General features: G+C 41.4%; 1 protein-coding gene across 1 annotated transcript in view; it reads left to right on the top strand.

Annotated features, from left to right (window-relative positions):
• The window catches only part of LOC310927913 (low-density lipoprotein receptor-related protein 8-like), a gene marked incomplete at both ends in the record, with an annotated part of 77,349 nt that overhangs the window by 43,807 nt on the left and 11,467 nt on the right, over positions 1–22,075 (top strand). Inside the window, 8 exons of the mRNA XM_083890337.1 lie at positions 5,595–5,984; positions 8,924–9,046; positions 10,788–10,910; positions 14,242–14,361; positions 15,823–15,948; positions 18,979–19,150; positions 20,295–20,522; positions 21,378–21,496. Coding sequence (XP_083746463.1) covers positions 5,595–5,984; positions 8,924–9,046; positions 10,788–10,910; positions 14,242–14,361; positions 15,823–15,948; positions 18,979–19,150; positions 20,295–20,522; positions 21,378–21,496 — 1,401 coding nt within the window. The remainder of the gene's footprint in view (positions 1–5,594; positions 5,985–8,923; positions 9,047–10,787; positions 10,911–14,241; positions 14,362–15,822; positions 15,949–18,978; positions 19,151–20,294; positions 20,523–21,377; positions 21,497–22,075) is intronic.

Here is a 22,075-nt window from a genome sequence, read left to right as displayed (position 1 = left end):
AAAATGTCCAGATAACCATCAATAAAGAAAGTCGTTTGAAATAAACTAAATAAGCTGTCACAACACGGTAATAAACACTGTCGATCAAAGTGGACCAGTCACTCACTGACCTGCCCGTCTGGGAGGGCTTTATTTACTCAAGTAATGTACTTACTACTAAGTAAATACATATACTGTCCAAAGTGTAAGTGTTTTCTTACAGGTAATTTCAGATGCAATGTAGTGTAATCCTCTGGGGTTCTAGCAGTTGTCAGGGCTCATGTGTTTCAAATGAAACAACAGAACTGGAAAAGAGAGAAAAATCAGGCAGAAATTCTCATGAAATTGAAAGAGCACTTTCCACGTCTTAATAATTTCCACTTTCTCTGCCTTGTGGTGTGTTTTGAGGACGTAGATTTGAGGAGTGGACAAACGGTAGGGGCTGGAATCTATAATTTTGCAAAGTGTGGCCTCCTATGGCTCGCTTCTTCAAGCTTCTCTCTAAGACTCTCGCTTTTACGGTGTTTGATGATCCCTAACACGCTGTGTTCAGAATGTTGGTATCATTCTTGAACCAGCGCTGCATGTGATTGACCAGGTCTGCGAACTCGTTCGTGGTCTTTCATGTACTGTATTATTGTACCTCACTGTCTCTCATTGCTGGTCTTCAACTTTATGTTTTTTTTTAAAATGAACAGCTCACAGTGGGTATTGTTGTACAGCCACAATTGACTTTAACCCCTATATGACCATCAATTTAATGATATATAATTCCCCTTTCTGCTACTTCTACCAAGATAACTTTCACTTTATTCGTCGTTTAGGAATAACGGTACGGAGAAGCTGATACAAACGTTGGTGAATCTTGTCTGTGATTGGACGTATATGGGCTAAAAGCTATATTTCTCTGCTTTCCAGTAAAGGAGGGGTCACAGCATAGTTTTTCATAGTCCATAGATCGCCGTCCATAGTTTTTGAATTTTCTGTATAATCACAAACGGTCTAGGGGTTACGATAATGAGATGCATGCATTCATAACATAAGGGTTAATAAACCGTGCCACATGAATTCACATATGCTGACTTATGAATCATTGATTGAAGCCGTTCTGGTGACGCAACATCCTGCAGTGATGTGTGAACCCAAATCAAAACAACAACTTCATTCCAGCGACTGTCACGTTCTGTCAGGATTCAGCTACATGGATTTATCCGTCCTTCTGGGTGGTCAAAGATTGGTCGTCCGCAGTTAAGTAAGTTAATTCTATACCAAATATATTTCCCCTTTATTCATTATTTATATACTTTATATGTTTTCCATCACAATTCTTTATTTGGGTCTCATTGGGGGTGAAAGAACAGACAAATCAGTAGCAGAAGGTTTCGTCTGAACTTCACCGAACAAGTAAGATGTGAAAGAATGTGGGTCAGTCGTCCTCTAGCTGTTCACGTTCATGCTTTTGTGGGCATGTTCACGCTCAGTCTGGCTTACACTGTCCAAAAAATAACATTCAGACACATATTTCACACACTTTCATTTGTATTTCCCCCGCTCGCAAAACTGACAGAGCTGAAACTCTTAGTTAGCAGGAATTTACGTTGTGCATAACCAGCAGCCGCTCCAGAAAGTGAACATTGCAGAGGCGTCCTGCTTATTGAGCACGTCACATGTTTGAATTATATGTTAAGTGGAATGTAGCCCACGCCAGAGAAAGCTTTCCTCTGATCAACATTACATTAAAGGAGACATATTATGCAAAATCAACTTTTTAATGATTTTAATACTTATATTTGGGACTCTGGAGGCCCTATGAGTAGGCAAAGTGTGAAAAAAGATGACTCACTCATGTTTTTGTGGTCCACCTCAGTCTAAGTACAGGAGATAAAACACGCAATGTTGGCTTCCGCACTCATTGCTCACAATGAGACATTGGGACAGTGCAGGCGAGGGCAATAATATCAGGAAGAGCGGAAGTCTGCAAAGTGTTCTATTCTTGGCTGCACAGTGCAGCACAGAGTTCTACACAAACTTCCAGCCTCAGAGGATTTACGTGTCCAGTGGATACATTGTATATATGACGGCAATGTGCTGGCTTGAGTCGGCAAATGATGACTTTTCCAAATGCTAACTGCTAACAGTCCTCAATGGTGTGGACAGAAGTGTGCACTTGCTCAGTGGGTGTCTTTTCCTGGGTTCTCCAGTTTCCTCCCACAGTCCAAAAACATGCAAATTAGGCAAATTGGGCACTCTAAATTTGACGGTAGGTGTAAATGTGAGAGTGGTTGTTTGTCTCTTAGAATGAACTATGCGTGGATGTCTTTGTAGTAAAACTAAACTGGCAGATACTGCACTACCCCCTTACTGAAGTTTTCACATCGGACAATTTCACACAACCAAAGCACCATCACTTCCAGCTAATTTCACCCCGATAATAGAAATCCGGACAAGTTTTCAGTCCTTCTAAGCGGTGGGTGCTTTGTCTTGTTTAAGCTTGTCATTCGTCGTCACCCTCTGGCCCTCAGTTGGCTTTACAGTCTCTGACAGTAATGATATCAGAGAGAAGGATTTGTCCTCGCTGTTATCTTCTTCTCGGTTGTTACTGTAGACTTGGTTGTTTCAGCTCTGCCGCAGCTGTGTTTGCTCACTAAAACGTGACTGTGTGACAGAAAAGGTCAGCGACTGAGCTCTTTCCCTAGAGAGAGGCACTGTGACCCGTCCGACGTGGCCTGCAGGGCGAGTGTGTGTGTGTGTGTGTGTGTGTGTGTGTGTGTGTGTGTGTGTGTGTGTGTGTGTGTGTGTGTGTGTGTGTGTGTGTGTGTGTGTGTGTGTGTGTGTGTGTGTGTGTGTGTGTGTGTGTGTGTGTGTGTGTGTGTGTGTGTGTGTGTGTGTGTGTGTGTGTGTGTGTGCTCATTCACCCAGCTTCAGCGAGTGTAGCTGCAACTTGAAACTCGGCACACTGAGCAGAGTGGACAGGTCTGAACTGTCCTCAGGTATTATGTGCACCTCTATGGAGGTTTGGGGTTTTTGTTATTGTGCAGATTTAAAAAAAAAAATGGTTTAGTTATTGCATATTTGCAGCTTGCATGTCTCTCTTTTCATCTTTCCACACTTCTACTGGCACACCATTGCTCTACATGCAGTGTATGGATACAAATATTCAGTCAAGACCATTTACTGTGTTTTCACTTGACTGTGTCTGAGATTTAATTTGAAATTGATAAACGATAATCCATTAACTGTAGGTTTTAAGTCTGGACTTCAGGACATTCAACGACCTGTACAGAATTGTCCCCACGTCCAGATCGCCACTTCTTATTGTAGTTAAAGGCACAACTGTATAGCAGTCACAGTCCTGGATTAAGAGTAGGATTATCTCCACAGATTCTCCGTCCCTGCTGCAACGACGTGCCTCACGCTGCCGTAAATGTGCTTAATAGTCTGCGAACGGTGGCGGTTTATTAGGCGCGCTCTCTCATCCCTGCACACAGAACCGTTTGTGTACATATTTAATATCCATTTATATTAATTATATTAATCAACCATCCCATCCCATGAATCTTATAAAATAATCCACTGAGGGAACTCACACTTGTCGAATGAGCTGCTAGAGGAAGTCGGGGGAAGCAAACACTTTTAAAAAATAAAAACTACTTATCATCTTTTTGGTAACTAAGCCCTAACTTTAAGATGATGATGATTAATGATATTTATCATTTAAATCCACTTATTTATGCAGCATCACGACAGGCACAGGGCACAGGGCTGTTCAAGCGTCTTCGTTTCCACAGTTTGCCCCTGCTGGAAATCGGTCCCTCTCAAGTGTAACGAGGTCACTCATGTGCAGAACTAATGCTCTAACCCCTCATGTGATGATGTACATGTCTCTTGAAACGTGTTAATTATTTAGCGGCAAATTAGTGTGAAGTCAGGGTTTTGGTATAACCGGGGACAGCGGTTGAATTACATCAGAATCACACGGAGCATATTTAATATTCATGAACATTAAAACCTGAACTGAATCCACAACATTTGTTTCCCCGTCTCAGCTCTGCTTTTCCTTCTGCTCCTGCGGCAAATCGTGTCTGAAAGATGTAGTGACTTTGACATATGGTGTAATTACATAGACACATATATAGTACATCCCATATGCAAACACAAGATGGCATTCTGTATATTCCCTCTCTGAGGATATATTCACCCGGGAAAAAGATGACCTTGTGTTTGCATTTGCCTGATGGTTAAGTGATGTTTCCCTACATTTTCCCAATATGTTTTGTGTAAACAGGTGTTAAACCTGCGGTGTCTTCCTGAAGTGTAGTCCCTGCAGCCAAAGGTAAAAGCACAGCTGAAAGTGAAACTCCCCGTGGTTGAATTGTGCCTCTCACTGTGCTGGCCTCTCTGCTGCAATGAGCTCACTGTGGGAACACTGACTCTCTTCTCAAACCTTCGAGTGCTTTTTGGCCCAAAACGACTAGAGCCAGATAAAGCTGTGACAGGTGGGAAGAGAGAGAGAGAAAGACGAAGAGTATTTACAGAAGCCTTGAGGTGGGCTCTGCTTTGGAAAGTGGCAAAACACAGAATAATCTTTTCATTTACTGCTTAGAAAACACTTTCAGGAAGGGAAAAAGGAGCAAGTCAAAATGCGTCCGTTACTGCTAGTATATACTGCCAATTGTAACTTGCAGACCATAGACCATGAAGATGGATGGAGTCTTGTGGTTTTCTCTGTGAAATCAATGGCTGAAGTCGATCAGGAAGTAAGAAATTATTTAATAGCCACAAGGGGGCAACTCCTCTGGTTGTAAAAAAAGAACAGTTTAAATGGAAGTCTATAGGAGAACTGAACTGACTTCTTTCTTGATATGTAAACCTTTTTCTCAATCAGTAGTTTTAAGTCTTAAAAGTATGTTTGCATTGAGAGGAAAATAGATGATACAACACGTACACTGCAGTTACAGTTTGCAAATATTTTCAAGGAATCCTTGTTCAGGGCGATGCCGACTATTATGATGGTAAATTTCAAGTCATTCCGAGATACTTTTTGTTTTTGAGACTAAAGTCAGCTCACTGTCAAAGTGCATCAGGGCAAATGGATCATGTCCTGAATTTCAAAATTCATTAAAATTATTCCTTATGAGTTTTGTAAATATTTTCAACGGACCCTTGTTCAGGGCGATGCCAACTATCATGATGGTAAATTTCAAGTCTTTCCGAGATACTTTTTGTTTTTGAGACTAAAGCCAGCTCACTGTCAAAGTGCATCAGGGCAAATGGATCATTTCCTGAATTTCAAAAATTCATTAAATCAAATTAATCACGTCACGACCGGTTACCACTTGGCTATGACACCGATGTTGATATTCTGCCTCAGAAACTCTATTTCTGTCACTGTCTCTCTCATTTCAAGCTACTTTCAAGCGAGCGTTCCAGTGCTACATCCAGGCCTATTATGTACTACAGCTTTTAGGGTATTTTTTGCTTGGATGCAAAGCATTTCTTTGGAGAAAAGAAAAAGATTGCATAGGAAAAATTCAGTTTCTGTGTGGAGTATTGCACACGTAGACTCTTCAAACATCCTCCTAAAGGTTTTCTTCTTCTCTCTGTCCATGTCGTAGATGCCAAAGCCTGTCCCAGTGGTGAGTTCATGTGCGGCAACCGCAAGTGCTTGGCCACCAGCTTCGTGTGCGACGGCGACAACGACTGCGGCGACGGCAGCGACGAGCTCAAGTGCAGCTCGCCTCTGACGTGCGGGCCCAACCACCTCCGCTGTAACACCTCAGAGTGCGTGCCGCTCATGTGGAGCTGCGACGGAGACCCCGACTGCTCCGACAGCTCGGACGAGGGGCCCGAGCGCTGCGGCGGGGACGAGCTCCCGTACCTGCTTAACCGCAGGACCAACTGTACTGACGGAGAGTTTCGCTGTGTGAACGGCGAGTGTATACGACTGACCTGGAAATGTGATGGAGATCCAGACTGCAAGGACAAATCTGATGAAGCCGATTGCCGTAAGTTTCTCTTTTTTTATTTCTCCTTCCTCGCATATCTCTCCATATACTGCACTGTTTTTTAATCTTGCTCTATATATATATATATATATACATTGAATATTCACCAGTTTTGTCCAGATTGCTGTTCTTTTACATTGATACAGAATAAAGCTGCAACTTCATGAGGGCTTTTTGTAAAGAGGGGATGTGTAATTATTTGAAACAATAGAAATATTATATTTTTAATTATATCCTGAGGTTATAGCTGTTAATCATAGCTAATTTTTATCCTACATATTAATTACAGTACTACAGTTTTTCCCGTATTGCTGTTCATATTTCCAGAACATCTGATTGCACATGATGGCAAAGCAGCTTCAGGAAGTTCTGGAAAACAGTAGATAAATTTTAAAATAAATAAACAAACAAATGAATACATTTTACACTTTACACATCAGTTGGTCTGATTGAGTTTCCTGTTTGTATAAAAAACACATTTACATTAGGATTTTGAATAAATATCTAATTGCAATTATTTTTGATATAATATGACGTGATTCACAATATCAGAGGGGATGGTAAATGATACATAATTATTCTCATTTTATTCGAAAAACTTATTTAAAATGAATACTGTGTGACGTTTGTGCAGATCTGTGAGAACCAAAGATGTTCTCTTCAGTCTGTAGACTAAAGATCAAGACAATAATTACTCTAAAATTATATTTTGACACACATGTTGAGTGTCAAAAGTGTTCTATTTACTTTTGTTTTGTTTTCCATTTACTGTAAGTCTTTCAAATTGTGTTGATTGTGTGTTTTATTACCGCAACAACTATTTGAACCAGTAGCACTGTTTCTGTAGACTGCTCCACACGCGGTGTGGTTCAACGTCACAGGTTAGCTCTAGTTTCCGCACACTCAGAAGTAACTACACTGGAGGTCAGCTTCATTTCACGTTATCTTCTGCGTGGACAGTATGTATAAGCTGCTCTGTTCGCATTTAGACTCGAGTGCGGAGAACACTCTCAACACACAATATTCCATCCCAACACAATCTCCACTCTGCTGAGAGATGGGAAGAGATGGTTTTTTTCCGACCCTCTCTCTACTAAATGTGTTTGTTGGTATAAACACGGTTTGAAGATGGGTATTTGTGATATAACACATTTCTCTATTAGCCCGTCATGGATGGAGGATCCCCTGAAGCTCATGTCTCACTAAGCCTGAGTGTGAAACCCAGAGAGTCTCACTATTCATTATCGAGATGTGTGGTGCACGCGTCAAACCCCAATCTGTGGTGTCACATCAGCAGCAGCCTCCACAGAGAGATTGATGGTTTCTTAAGCAACTGGATCCCTGCATTAATGGATGGTCCTGGAGATGCTTCAAGACACAAGCCTGTGTTTGTCTGGAGGCTATTGAGCCATTTATGCTCTGCCTATCAACCCTTTCTATATTCACACACTTGTTTCATGTTAATGTCATTCTCTGCCAGCTGTTCACCTGAAAACAAACATTTTTTTGCGGTCATTCATTGAACCGAGAAAACCTAGAAAATGGCAGTGCGACACAGTCTCGACCAGGACTTATTTCCATAAAGCGTTGATAAGTGCCACATTAGGACAAAGCATTTTCAGCAAACTGTCGCATTTGCCACAAATGAAATCAAATACAAGCACTTTATCTTTTCACTTCCCTGCATCTATTTATTTTTATCGTGAAATATTGGCATGACCGACAGATGCGCAGCTTCCCACTGAAGACACCTGGTACCTTTTTTTTGATTATGAATGTATATTAAGGCTTTATCTAAAGCAGTGGATCCTAACCAACTATTCTGATAAGACATTGAGGAAACGTTCTCTATCTGGACCTCTCAGTAAAGCAATTGACTTCTCCTGGCCTATAACATTTGGAAGGTTTACTCCATCTACTCTGCACTTACATTACCGTTCGACAGTTTGGGGTCACCTATGCAATTTTTTGGTGTTTTCCATTAAAAGTCACACTTTTATTCATTAAAAGAGTTGCAAAACCAGCGTCAAAGAACCAGCAAACTGTTTTCAGCTGTGCTAACATCATTGCACAAGGGTTTTCAAGGGTTTAGCAAACACAATGTACCATTAGAACACTGGAAATGGGCCTCTATACACCTATGTACATATTCCATTAAAAAACAGACGTTTGCAGGCTAGAATAGTCGTTTACCACATTAACAATGTATAGAGGGTATTTCTGATTCATTTAATGTTATTTTCATTGAAAAAAGGTGATTTTCCTTCAAAGATAAGGACATGTGACCCCAAACTTTTGAACGGTTGTGTATTTATTATTGAAATACAATGTTTTCTGCGTGGAATTTGTGTGGACTCTGTGTGTTTGTGGATTTTCTCCGGGTTCTCCAGTTTCCTCCCACAGTCCAAAAACATACAATATGTGGATTAGGTCAATTGAACATTCTAAATTGACTACTAAGAGGGGATGGTTGTTTGTCTCTGTGTCCCTGTGATGCACTGATGACCTGTCCAGGACGTGACCCCGTCTATCGCCCTACGTCCAGACGACAACCTCCCTGTCCATGTTAAGTTCCCTGTGTCCTGGGCGTCTTGTGATAAAAATAAGTCACTCCCACTCAGTCATTAATATACAGTATATTGCATTTTATTGTGGTTTAGAGAAGGAGTTTTATGAGCCCACTGTGCCCTGTTGATGAAAAGCTTGTCCGTGCTTCAGTTATTTAATGACTTTTTTTTTTTTTTTATCGTTACTACATATATTGAAACTCATTCGTCTTACACTCCCAGGCCTCTGTCTAAGGCGGCTCCCAGCACATGAGTTCACATTAACACAGGCTGTTGACTTTGTTTGGGCCACAGGATGTTCAATTCTTCTTGCAGGGATTAAAATGGGATTTAAAATGTGTGTTTTTGTGTGCGTCTGTGTGCCTCTTGCAGCTTTGTTGACATGTCGTCCCGATGAGTTCCAGTGTGGGGACGGCTCCTGTATCCATGGCACCAAGCAGTGTAACAAAGTCCGCGACTGTCCCGACCACAGCGATGAATCTGGCTGTGTGAACGGTGGGTGCTCCCGTCGTCACTTTCTGCAATCTGTCCGTCTCTCTGCCTGTTCTCTCAATCTTCCTCTTCACTGGACACATCTGTTGTCTGCTGCAGTTTGTGTTTGCTCCAGTGTTTCTGCCTTTTTTCCTCCATGCTTCTGTTTTTTTGTTTTTTTTTGTGCATTCCCACAGTCACTATGACATGCAGATTTGATCTATTTATATAAAGGCCCCATATTATGCAAAATCAACTTTTTAATCATTGAAATCCTTATATTTGGGACTCTGGAGGTCCTATCAGTCGGCAAAGTGTGAAAAAAGATGACTCACTCAAGTTTTTCGGAAGTCACCGCCATGTTGACTTCCGCGCTCACTGGGACGTCAATTCCTGGAATTGTTGTCTCGTATCCGAAAACCGGAAGTCCGCTAAAAGTTCTATTCTTGGCTCCACAGTGCAGCACAGTGTTCTACACAAACTTCCAGCCTCAGAGGATTTATCTGTCCAATGGATACATGTTATATATGACGGCAATGTGCCTGCTAGAGCCTGCAAATGATCACTTTTCCAAATGCTAACTGCTGTTAGCCTCTTTGGCTGATGTAATTTCCTGTCCCTTAAGTTTCGTTTTACTTTTACAAAGCAAGTAACACTTTTTAAGAAGCAAACAACACTTTATTAAACAACACTTTATAAAGTGTAAAATAGCAAAAATGAACCACAAAAAAGTGACACTAAAGTAAATTCAGAAAGAAATTGCCTGATTCAAACTTCTGCAATCAATAATATATTGCAAATGTTATAGATCGTGGAAGTTTGAACTTTTCTAAACCTCTGTAATTAATAATGATTCCTTTCAATGCCTGGCTTTTCAGAATATCTTTGTAACTCGTTCCAAACCTAAAAACAAAGTCAATCTCTGTCTCTGCCCATTGTGCAGCTTCAGCCCTCTTGCTCCACCATTTTGCTGACGCAGCTCTCGCTGATATTGAATCAGTATTTTGTGCCACGAAATAGAGTCCGTTCGCCCCTGCACCCCCCCCCCCCCCGTGTCATGTCTGGGCCTATGTACGTGTAGCTCAATCTTGACATCCTTCTTTAAGGTAATATTACTTCTAACTCGCACAGTGAACATGCAGTACTCTGCAAATAGTATGAGGAAAGAACATCACATGGTATAAGGTACATAATTATAAGACAGGACAAACGGTATAACTTAACAAAGACAGACCACTAACAATGAAAAATGTGATGTATTAAGGAAAATAAAGAAACGTGATGATAATTTATGTAATGAGCATGAGCTGAAGCTCTGTATTCTGTTTAAAGGGGGTTATAAAGATAACAATGACATGACATAGAGTACAGTATAACACTGTCTGAGGTTGTTTGTCTGCTGCTTTTTTTTATTGAATATCATTTCACACATTCTTTAATAAGGAGGAAAAACAATGAACTTCATGACAGAGGATATTCTGGATATACAGTATGTTTTTCTTGAATTGTTTGTGATAATGACCTTTGGTGAGGCAATTTTAATTTCTCGTCTGACTGATGCATCATTTATCGCCTTGTTACAAGGTCACTTTGCTGCAAATGGAGCTGTGTCACTGTGAGCCCAGGCTAAATTAAAGTTCCTTTTAATTACATGCATCTTTATATGTATAGTCACACGTTTTGAATCACTTTTATGTCAATAAATGCTCATGAAGTCTGTGTGGTTGACGCTGATCTATCTTTTGCTCTCTTTTTTTTGAGACAGCCACAAGGTGTGAGGGACCTTTGAAGTTCCTGTGTAAGAACGGAGAGTGCATCGACAGCTCCAAGGTGTGCGATTCTGTCAAGGACTGCAAGGACCGATCAGATGAGCCGAAGAAGGAGTGTGGTAAGAGACTTTCACTTAAGCCGAAAACTCGCTGAAATCTCTTCTCTTCTCCTCAACGTAAACATGCTTCATTGCCTTTTCTCTGTTCTGATTATAAGAAAGAGCTTTTTTTTCCCCCTCATTTCCCAGTTGTGCCGTATGAAATGTTTAGAGCTCTGGGAAATTACGGGATCATTTGTGCGTCAGTGTTTCAGGCACATATACAGTGACAGGCGACGTACAGTGCATCTTCTGTAAATGGAGTCAAGCAGCTGTTGTCGCAGCATAAGCGTATTTGCCATAACAAAATGCCTGTTCCTTCCTCCTGTGACCTTGCACTTCAAATGCTTCAGAGTCGCATTAAAATTAGCAGCAGCCTCTAATGAAGAGTAGAAAACAGCTTTTCCTGCTCTGCAATAATCCTTCTCTTCTACATGATGTCTTCTATCCTATCAACTATGTTTATTTCACACACATAAATGTAATTATTAATGTCATGGACTTGCTTCCAATCAGTTTAAACACTCCCACAAAACTCCAGGGCACAGGTGATAAATCTCCATGCTGTTTAAAAGGAATCTTGTGAAACTGTAAACACAGTAAACATGAAGCTAGCTTAGCATTAGTGGTTAGCATTAGCGATTAGTGTTTGCAGACTCGATACTACTAAATAAAATGAAAAAATAACAACAAAATCGAGTAGCATCCAGCTGCAGCCCCGGAGAACAACACTTTACACACTGAAACAAAGAATTCCGCCAGAAAACTTGAAGAAGAAGAAGAAGAAGAAGAAACAAAGAGAAAGCTAGAATATAGCTATGCCTATATGAAGGAAGAAAGAAAAAACGTTTGCTGTCTGAAGCAAAACATCAACTGTTTCATATACAATAGTAAATGTAAGCCATGGACTACAGCACATGTGTCAAACTCAAGGCCCGGGGGCCAGATGTGGCACGCCATGTCATTTTATGTGGCCCGCGAGTGTTTAATTGGTCTTAAAAATCTGTGTTAAAATAGGTCTATGCTGCTTTAAGGCGTGGGTTGACCATGAACTACATTTCCCACAATGCATGGCGATTGCGTTCTTCCTCCCTCTCCCCGTCAGCTCAGGTCTTCTCAGCTCATTAAAAGCGTGTCCACACACACACACACACACACACACACCTGGTCCATCACTCTGCACTCGCTCAACCGTTTACTCACAAGATGTTCCCCAACCGCAACACACACACACACACACACACACACACACAACTGCACCGAAACGCGCTTAAACACTTCGATGTTCCGCGTGATTGCGTTCGCCGTATCGGCCTCATCAGAGAAAATAAAGACAAAGTCTGTGTTTGAGCTATTTTTTCCCCTCTATCCACTCTCATTAGTTGTAATAGCATATTACCACAGTACTGACTCACTCTTTGCTGCACCAATCATTTCACCATCAGTTTCTGCTTTCAGAGAAACTGCTTAAAATAGACACATCATTGGTTATTATGGTGTCTGTGTGAGAGAGAGAGGTGGAGGTGGTGTGGTGGAGGAGTGATGTGTTTGTTTGCCTATGGCGAATCAGAAGCGACCTCCAAATCGTGGCTGTCCTTGAACAGAGCCTGGAAAAACAGTTCTCGTGGTTTCCCCCCCGAGACGTTTTACTTCTTCTCACATAAAAGGCAGATCGATGAGTCCTCAAATACAGTTATGGCTCTGACTTTTCTTGTTTTTTTTTCCGAGCTACTGAGAGTGGCATTTATCTTGTCTTGTCTTTATCCATGTTCTTCGTCGCGTTGGCTTAAATCATATATTTTGAAAAATACTAAAAGTAAAGATGAAAACAACCTAACCTAGCTGCACATGGACTGTAAAATAAATAGCATTTCAGCTTAATGAATAAACCAAATATAGATTTACTTCATTACACAAGAACTTTCATGTCTACCCTTTCAAAATAAATGTTATACATCTACATTGGATTAGATTATGCTTTTATTGGTCCCATTTATTGTTCCGGTATTTTAAACAAACACACACCAAATACTACATTAACTCAGACAAAATGAAATGTGACGTGAAAGCTGTGAAAGCCGAAGGGATCATTGGCAAAGGTTTGTGTGTATTTGTTCTTCCTGCTTTGCTGTTTAAACACATTTAAACCAACGATGTTCCAAAGATGTTTTGATCCAGTTTGTGTCTCGTGTACACAAACGCTGTGTTTTGCTTCAGGCTTACTTTACAGTAGCCTTAGCGTTCAGTGACTGATGATATAAAGCTCATTGGCTATTGACTGATGTGTTGCAGCTGACAGAAATAACCACTTTGTTGTGTCGAGGAGTTCCGTTTCTCTCGCAGTTTAATCCATTTTTCTCTTTATCGCCCCTTGCCAGTTGTCACTCCTTCATTGTGCAGCTTAATTGTTTGTGTTAAAAAAAATAAAAAATAATGCCTGCAGCTGTTGAATGAAATGTTGGATAATTCCTTTTTCTGGTCTTCATAGATTTCATTTTTTTTTTGTTATCCAAACATTCATAAATAATTCATATGCACAGATTAACTGAATTATGTCATTGTAACAGTCATTTTGATACAACAGATAATATAGATTATTTCTCAGGCTCTGATGATATTATATCCTCAGTTTACTGGCATCATTTTGTGCATGAGATTGGAAAAAGTGGCCGTAAAGTTTCAGCCAATAACCTGAGCTCACAATCAAATCTAACGGCCGCTCCTTTCTCCGTTACGTGCCAGCGTGGCGTTGCCTGATTTGACCTACTTTTACATTAGAGTGTTTATGTTCTCATGTTGTGTTTTTAACTCGTTTTTTGTTGCCGTCATTTTCACGATGTGTCCACATCACTCAGGCTGCCTGTTAAGTATAGATATCCTCAATCACTGCTGTCACTGAGATCCTTGTGGGACTTTTCCCCAGTTCACGTCATTAATCCTCTTTGCACACATATTTCTAACCCAGCTGATGGACCAGATTGTCACTTTAAGAGTGTCTCTGTGCTGTTGTGTCTCTTTGATTCCTTCTCCACCTCTTGAAAAGGTTTGATAAGGATTCACAAAGGATGGAGTCGAGCCGTAGAGATGCGAGCGCCGAGATAAAAATGATGGCTCTGGAGACGATTCATTCAAACACACACCTTTATCACTCAGAAATACCGTTCATTCATTCACTCTCCTCCACTTTATCCTCCACATGAGGCTCATATGGCAGCTGGTGCCCAGAAATACTGTAATAATAAAAGCTTGACCCTTTTATAAATCAGATATTGACCGCATACACAGCCCATGTGGACGACTGCTATGCCTGTGATTGGCTGCATTTCACCACCGGCTCCTTCTCTTTGTCCAGGTCTGAACGAGTGTATGATCAACAATGGAGGATGCTCTCATGTCTGCATGGACCGACCAATCGGCTTCGAGTGCCAGTGCCCCACAGGTTACCAGCTGCTGGACAAAAAGACTTGTGGAGGTAAATGAAAAGATAGAGATAGTGTGTGTGTGTGTGTGTGTGTGTGTGTGTGTGTGTGTGTGTGTGTGTGTGTGTGTGTGTGTGTGTGTGTGTGTGTGTGTGTGTGCGTGTGCGTGTGCGTGTGTGTGTTCAGGGTGTGTGTGTGCATGTGCGTGTGTGTGTGTGTGTGTGTGTGTGTGTGTTATGGCTGCAGCTTTCTATTTTGATTTATTTAAAACTTTATTTAAGTAAGACAAGAGCTCTGTTTTTCTCTTGGTTCTGATTATTTTAAAGGAGACATAACATGTGCAAAATCAACTTTTTACTCATTTTAATCCTTTAATCCTCATCTGGAGGTCTATGAGTAGACAAAGTGTGAAAAAAGATGACTCACTCATGTTTTTGTGGTCCTCCTCAGTCTTAGTACAGGAGATAAAACACGCAACGTTGACTTCCGTGCTCATTGCCATGTCACAATGACCTGGAATTGTCTCGCAGAGCTCCGCTTTGTCTCTAAAAAACACGAGAGTGCTGGTGAGGGCAATAGTATCCGAAAGAGTGGAAGTCCGTAAAGTGTTCTATTCTTGTCTGCACAGTGCAGCACAGAGTTCTACACAAACTTCCAGACTCAGAGGATCCACGTGTCCAGTGGATACATTTCATATATGACGGCAATGTGCCGGCTAGAGCCTGCAAATGATGGCTTTTCCAAATGCTAACTGCTGTTAGCTGCCGGAGCCTCAGTGATGTTGACGTAGTTTCCTGTGTCTCATTTGCATTTAAAGAGACAGGCACTCAAAAGCATTCTGAACAGGGCTGTTTTGGCAGGGTGATTGAACTGCTGTGGTGCTTCATCCTTAAGGTATTTTGACCAAAGCATGTCACAGACATGTTCATTAGGACACCAGGGAACACTAGGTTCACTTGGAGAAATAGGCTATAATATGTCTCCTTTAAATAACACGTATCCACCCTGTCCCTCACCTTGCGTTAATTGTCTTCCTTCCTTTTTAAAATAAACAGTTATTTACCAATTAGCGTTTGACTTTATGTCGCTTCCATTCACCCTCTCTCAAGCTGGGTCGTAACAGTGTGTGTTTTGCTTTTGGCAGCCCTCGGCTCTCTTGTTGTCTGTCTTTGTTTAGAGTGCCCAGTCTGTCACTCCCACGGGGAACCGAGCATGTGTGCGCCACTCTCCTTCAGACACACACACACACACACTTCAGTATATCCTTCACACCTTTGCACATCCTTTTAACACAACCACTCTCTCACCACAGTCCAGGAAAAAGCCTGAGATCTGCTGGAATGAAGCAGATAACAGACATCGACAGGAAAACACGCACACACACACACACACACACGCACACCCTGTCTCTCTCTGTCGACCTCTTTCTTCTTAATGTCTCTGATCCATTATCACAACTAAAGGTTGGGGCTGCATTAGTCTGATTGTCTAACTTTTCCTTCTTCTTCGTGCAGACATTGATGAATGTCAGTACCCTGATGCTTGCAGCCAGATCTGCATCAACTACAAGGGAGACTTTAAGTGTGAATGCTACGAAGGCTACGAGATGGACCCCGTCACTAAGACCTGCAAAGCAGAGGGTGAGTCACTGCTGCAAGGATATAGGTCTACATTTAGTCAAACTCTACAAAATAAAATTTCTAGTGGTAACATATTTCAGTTTTCTAAAGTTCATAAATTGTCGGCCAAATGAGCTTTTTCCGGTGCTGAGATTTTGAAAAAGCTGTATTAATAAGACATTCCCTCAGTTGCCTCATTAGTGCAACGCATTCTCTCAAACAGCTTTTTGTTCCTCTGCGTCAAACCCTCCTCATCGCATAATCACGAAACATCTTTGTGATGTCACACACTGGTGCATTTATCAACGCTAAACACTCATCATTAGGTAAAACTATTCTTAAAATTCTGAACAGACACCTGGCTGTCTCACAGTAATTACATCAGCGTAATATGGTCTCCTGTTAGTTCTCGCTGACAACGGGCTAATGTCGGACCAGTGAACCGAGTGAACTGCCAAGAGGCCAATTAATTTTCCTTGAGCTCTGACAATGGTAAAAAGCTGTTCTGTTAGCTAAAGGACTTTAGAGAGAGGTGAGTTCATATGTTAACACTTCATTTCACTTAAATGCTTAATTATTTAAATAGCAGTGGTCGTTTGGTAACCGGCGATCTCATATGCTGTATTTTCCTCAATTAAATGCTCAGTGTTGGTGTGTTTGTATACACCTGTGCAGTGCCCTTAGCAAGTATGTATTCCTATATGGGGATTTTTCAGTTATGTCAATGCTGATAAGGAACGTTAAGGCTGACAGTCACAACAGCTAGCTACGCTAATGCCAATCGATAATGAAAATATTTGCGTTGTGCCTAATGAGGGTGCACAGTGTTTGTATTATCTTAGCCCTACGCTAATGCTAATCGTAGCCTCGTTAGCTTACCTTTGGAAACAGGTTCGCCAAGTTAGCCGCAGTATTAGTAGCATGCTAATGCAAAATAAATATGTGCTCGTGTATTGGTGAATGGACACCGACTTCGTCGTTTCAGTATAACACCTTGTTCTGCGGTGAACCGTGTGAAAATGTCTCACCCACCTTGAAGACAGCCTCTACACTCCCACCTCCCCACCTCCAGACAGCGCAGCTACTGCTGATGAGCCGCTGCCTGCCTGGTGTAGCGTGATAAATCAGAGAAAATTTTAATTCCTCCAAAAAATGTGAAAATCAAGGATGTACACCCTCGGGCCATGCTCAACCCATATCCAAAGTCTTAGGGTGATCTGACTTAGGCTCAGCGAGATATGCCCGTCACAGACACACAGACGCAACTGGCTTTATAGATAGATTTGTTTGTGTGTGTTTCGCTGAGCATGAACGCCCCGGTGCGTTTGCTCTCAGTTTATCATGGCCATGAGAGTGCTGTGTGTCAAACACAGCCAAAGCATTTCCAACCACACCGGCATTATTTTCAAGTGTTGGAAAAGTTGTCATTATAACGCTTCGTTTTGGAGAATATTATTTAGTCCACTACTCATTATTTAGACGATGGGTTAGGAGGGGAAGGAAAAGGCAGAAGGAGGCAGGAGCTCGACGTGAGGCCACAACACCGACTGTCAAAAGGAAAACTGTGGCAAGTGAGGCCTTAATGAGAGGTTTTCATATCTGCCTCCAGAGAATACTGGCTGCTTCTCCCACCCCATTTCCATAGAGTGTCAGAAAGATATGGACTCAGTATAGATGTAACACAGCTAAGGTTGGCTGTATTATATATTGATAGTTTGTTTAAACTTTCCCCTCAGACTCTCACAACATATGTTTCCCTATTGGCATTTTCCTGCCAATGTTTTCCCCGATTGTTCCGTAGCCAACGGAGCTGCATATCTGATTCTAATTAAAATGTGTCCTGAACGACCTCATCACGAGCGGACAGGTATAAAAATAGGCGCATACTGTATGTATGTACCAACCATAATGACACAAGGACATGCTGGGATGCAGGGACTTCTGTCCATGTAAGAAAAAGCTTAGTTTAAAACAATTAAAGCATCACATAGCTCAATAAAAAAGCCCTTAATCAACAGATAAGTTTTATGCTAGAACTCTGTAAATGCATGGGTTTTTTAAGATTGTAATAGCTGAAGAACGAAGTAAAAACATCCAATCACAAGACGTGACATAAGCTCCAAATCCAGTGTTTAAAGAGATGCAGTTGACTGCTGCTCCTGTATTTACAAGGGAAATTATAAAGACTGCACGACTTAATGGTGCCTGCGGACTCGCTGATCAATACTCCAAATATTAAGCAGCTTTTAATGAAAGATTATTCTCCTGACACTCCAGTTAGAAGGGGGATATTGAGCTGCATCACACTCACTTTGTTGTGTTATGTATCTGTGTTAAAAGATGACATCCTGGCAGTGTATTGACTCGGGTCTCACAAATGTGCGCGGAGCACATTAAGCCGTGATGCTCTTTGACAGCGGTGAAGCCTCGGCGTTATTACTGCAGAGGAATGTCTACATCATTCCCCGACACGCAGCGGCGTTCCCCATCTGGGTTAACATTCGCGCAGTCCGGCAACAAGATATATCGTCGCTGTGATGAAAAACCAATCTCGCCGACTTAGTGGCATTTTATTTTTCCTATTTTACCTTCAAGCCAGAATAGGGTTCATTGTTCATGACTGACACATGCGCAGATACAGCCGTTATGTCTTACTAAGTCCAGACAGTGTGTGTTTTTTAAATTTAATTTCACTGAATGATAGGTGGGACTTATTTTAATATGATGCACTGTGATTTGTTGCTGAATTTAAATTATATAAGCGGCGTTCTGCAGAGACGATCAGTGGAGCTCTTGGACAAGAGCAATTTTCTAATGGCGGTACCAGCTGACTAACCCTGCTTTTGGCCCATTATAAAACTGTCAGGGCTTATTTGACTGCTCATTACCAAAGCACGCCCCCAACACTAATGCATCCATCTCACTAACTAAAGTAGTTCATCCTGCCTCAGCCCCTTGACAGTCTCATTCTGTAAAGCCAAATGCATTTGACCCCGAGTTTAGTTTAAATGCCTTTTTCCCAACGATGACTATTCTTTGTTTTGCGTGCAGGGAAAAGTCCTTACCTTCTGTTCACCAACCGCCACGAGATCCGACGCATTGACCTCGTGAAGAGGGAATACAGCCAGGTGGTTTCCACCCAGAAGAACACAGTGGCTCTGGACCTGGACGTGGCCAATAATCGGGTTTTCTGGTGCGATCGCTTTCACCGAAAGATTTACAGGTAAGAGAGTGATCGTAGTCACTTACTTAATTTTGTGTAATAGGAGAACATTATGCATGGGAATCTGTGTCTGTTCACAAGATACAGAAAAAGAAGAATGTACACTACACTTCAAAAGTTTGGGGTCACCAGTACAATTTGTTGGTGTTTTCCATTAAAAGTCACACTTTTATTCATCAAAAGAGTTGCAAAATTAATAGAAAATATTGTCAAGACATTGACAAGATTAGAAATAATGATTTTTCTTTCATCAGAGAACCAGCAAAACTGTTTTCAGCTGTGCTAACATAATTGCACGAAGGGATTTCTAATCATCCAATAGCCTTCTAACGCGATTAGCAAACACAATGTACTATTAGAACACTGGAGAGATGGTTGCTGGAAATAGGTCTCTATACACCTATGTACATATTCCATTTAAAACCAGACGTTTGCAGCTAGAATAGTCATTTACCACATTAACGATGTATAGAGTGTATTTATGATTCATTTAATGTTATATTCCTTGAATAAAAAGTGCTTTTCCTTAAAAAATAAGGACATGTCTAAGTGACCCCAAACTTTAGAACGGTAGCATATTCTTATGAAAAAATATCACACACATCCCTTTTAGTATATTGTAATTGGATCAGTTTGTTCTCTTCATAAATGTCAAGTGAAAAAAATCTCTGGTGGAATCTAGAATTGAAATTCCACAGTTGCATGACCATCCTCTCACAACTCCACTGGGGCCAAGTCATTCACATGCTGGGCAAAACCTGAGTGTGGCCTTGTCTGTTCTGGTAAAGGTTCCACCTAAGAAGGATGCTAACCCCAACATGAACCCACTCAGTGCATTTGGCTGAAGGCTACATCTCTCTCTCTCTGTCACACACACACACACAAACTTGTCTTTATGTCTTAGTGAAGACACGCTATTTACATAGCATTCAACCATCACAACTAAGTGCCTAACCTCAACCCTTACCCTATATAGTTGTGGGGCCAAGACAAAATGACCCTCACAAAGATATAAGTACATGTAAAGCTGGAACAATTTGTTAGTTGCAGCTCTAAATACATGTACACGAACACAATACATGTGTTGTTTGCGTTGCCATGTTGTCTCAATTTTCCTTCCACACACACTCTTTCTTCACTGCAGTGCCTTCGTCCACGAGGCCAGCGACCCGTCCCAGCAGGTGCCGCTCGTGGACTCGTCGCTGCAGACACCTGCGGGCCTGGCTTTGGACTGGCTCCACCACAACCTGTACTGGACGGACTCTGGAGACAAGACCATCTCTGTGGCCTCAGTGGACGGCACCAAGCGGCGCGTCCTCATCAACACGGACCTCAGCGAGCCTCGAGCCATAGCGCTGGATCCTCACCATGGGTGAGAGCTGAATGAAAGGATCGATGGTATCGTGAATTCATAACACAAGAAACAGCTGATGTGCACTATTTAGTTCTAATGTCAAAATAGTTTGTTAATTACGACACTTTATGCTATAAATTAACGGGAGCAAACTAATTTGAAAAAAGTAATTAATTGCATGATTTGCTGTGATTAATTGCATGTTTTCATTTGAATAATGAAGCTTGCAGTAATTGATGTTTAAATGCAAAATAGGTTGAGATGGTAATGCAGGTGGCATTTGAGGATAATAATTCAAAGACAGTGATGTCTGTGCATTAGTGTCATGTACCAAAAATGCTTATTGCCTTTCCTATAATATGTATATTATATATATTATATGCTGTTCTTCTGGTAATAAGGAGCAAAGGGCTGTTTTTAATTATCTCACTAGTGCAAAACATTGTAAATGTGTAGAAGAATGCTTTGTTTTCTCCGGCTTCTCCAGTTTTCTCCCACAGTCCAAAAACTTGGACACCGTGGACATTGACCGTGGGTGTGAGTGTGAGTAGTGGATGGTTGTTTGTCTCTGTGCGGCCTCTGTGATGGACAGGCGATCTGTCCTGGTGTTCCCCTCGCCTTTTCGCTCTATGTCAGCTGAGATTGGCACCAGCAGCCCCGTGACCCTCGTGTGGAGAATAAAGCGGTAGAAGATGAATGGAAGGATGGACCTTGACAGAAGGTTTTAGTGTCTGATGGAGCTGAAACAAAGCACCACCTGCTGCACAGAAACTCAGTTATTTCTGCATCACGGCGTTGTTGTTTGTCACTGTTTCCACTGCACTAGCTCTGTATTATAAAACAATTGATTGTTTTGTTTGTTTGTTAATCCAGATTTATGTACTGGTCAGACTGGGGCACTCGAGCCAAGATAGAGAAGGCCGGGATGAACGGCGTGGACCGACAGGTGCTGGTGGCTGATAACATTGAATGGCCCAATGGCATCACACTAGGTGAGAGGACAGAGCTTTTCTTTCACCCCGTGTTCTAATGTTGTGTTTTATATTGTGTCATTTATTGGTGAGTCAGTTCATTCATTATAGGTAAATGTCAAATGTAATGGGTAAATGTTCAGTGAAAACAGCAAGGAAATGGATGTAGGTTATCACTTTTGTTATGGAATGATATTTGAAGTAATGATTATGTTGTTTCCGACACTAAAATCCATAGATATCTGTATTTCTATTCAAGGTAATTTCATTTTAGTTGCCTCTTAATGACTCCTCCTCGACATTACACTCTCTACTTGAACATCCAGGGCAAAACTTTTGTTTTTTCTTGCATTTTATTGTGTGTTATTCTCACTAATGGATCACACAACTGCTCATTACTGTTCACTGTGTGTTTTCTGTTGCCAAAGCTCTCCCCGTAAAGCACAGACACACAGGGGAACCTAACGAGACAATTACACAACAGTTCCTATGATCCCACGCTGCTTCCTGATATCATTAAACTACATATTTTGTTATTGTTTTGACTGAGAGACCCCCTAGTGGCAGAAATGACATACTTTGTGTTCAAAAGATCTTAGT

Source organism: Microchirus variegatus (genome assembly GCF_963457635.1).
Source record: "Microchirus variegatus genome assembly, chromosome: 5".
Classification (NCBI taxonomy): domain Eukaryota; kingdom Metazoa; phylum Chordata; class Actinopteri; order Pleuronectiformes; family Soleidae; genus Microchirus; species Microchirus variegatus.
Note: the sequence above shows the minus strand (reverse complement) of the source record. Positions and strands in the feature narration are given on the sequence as shown.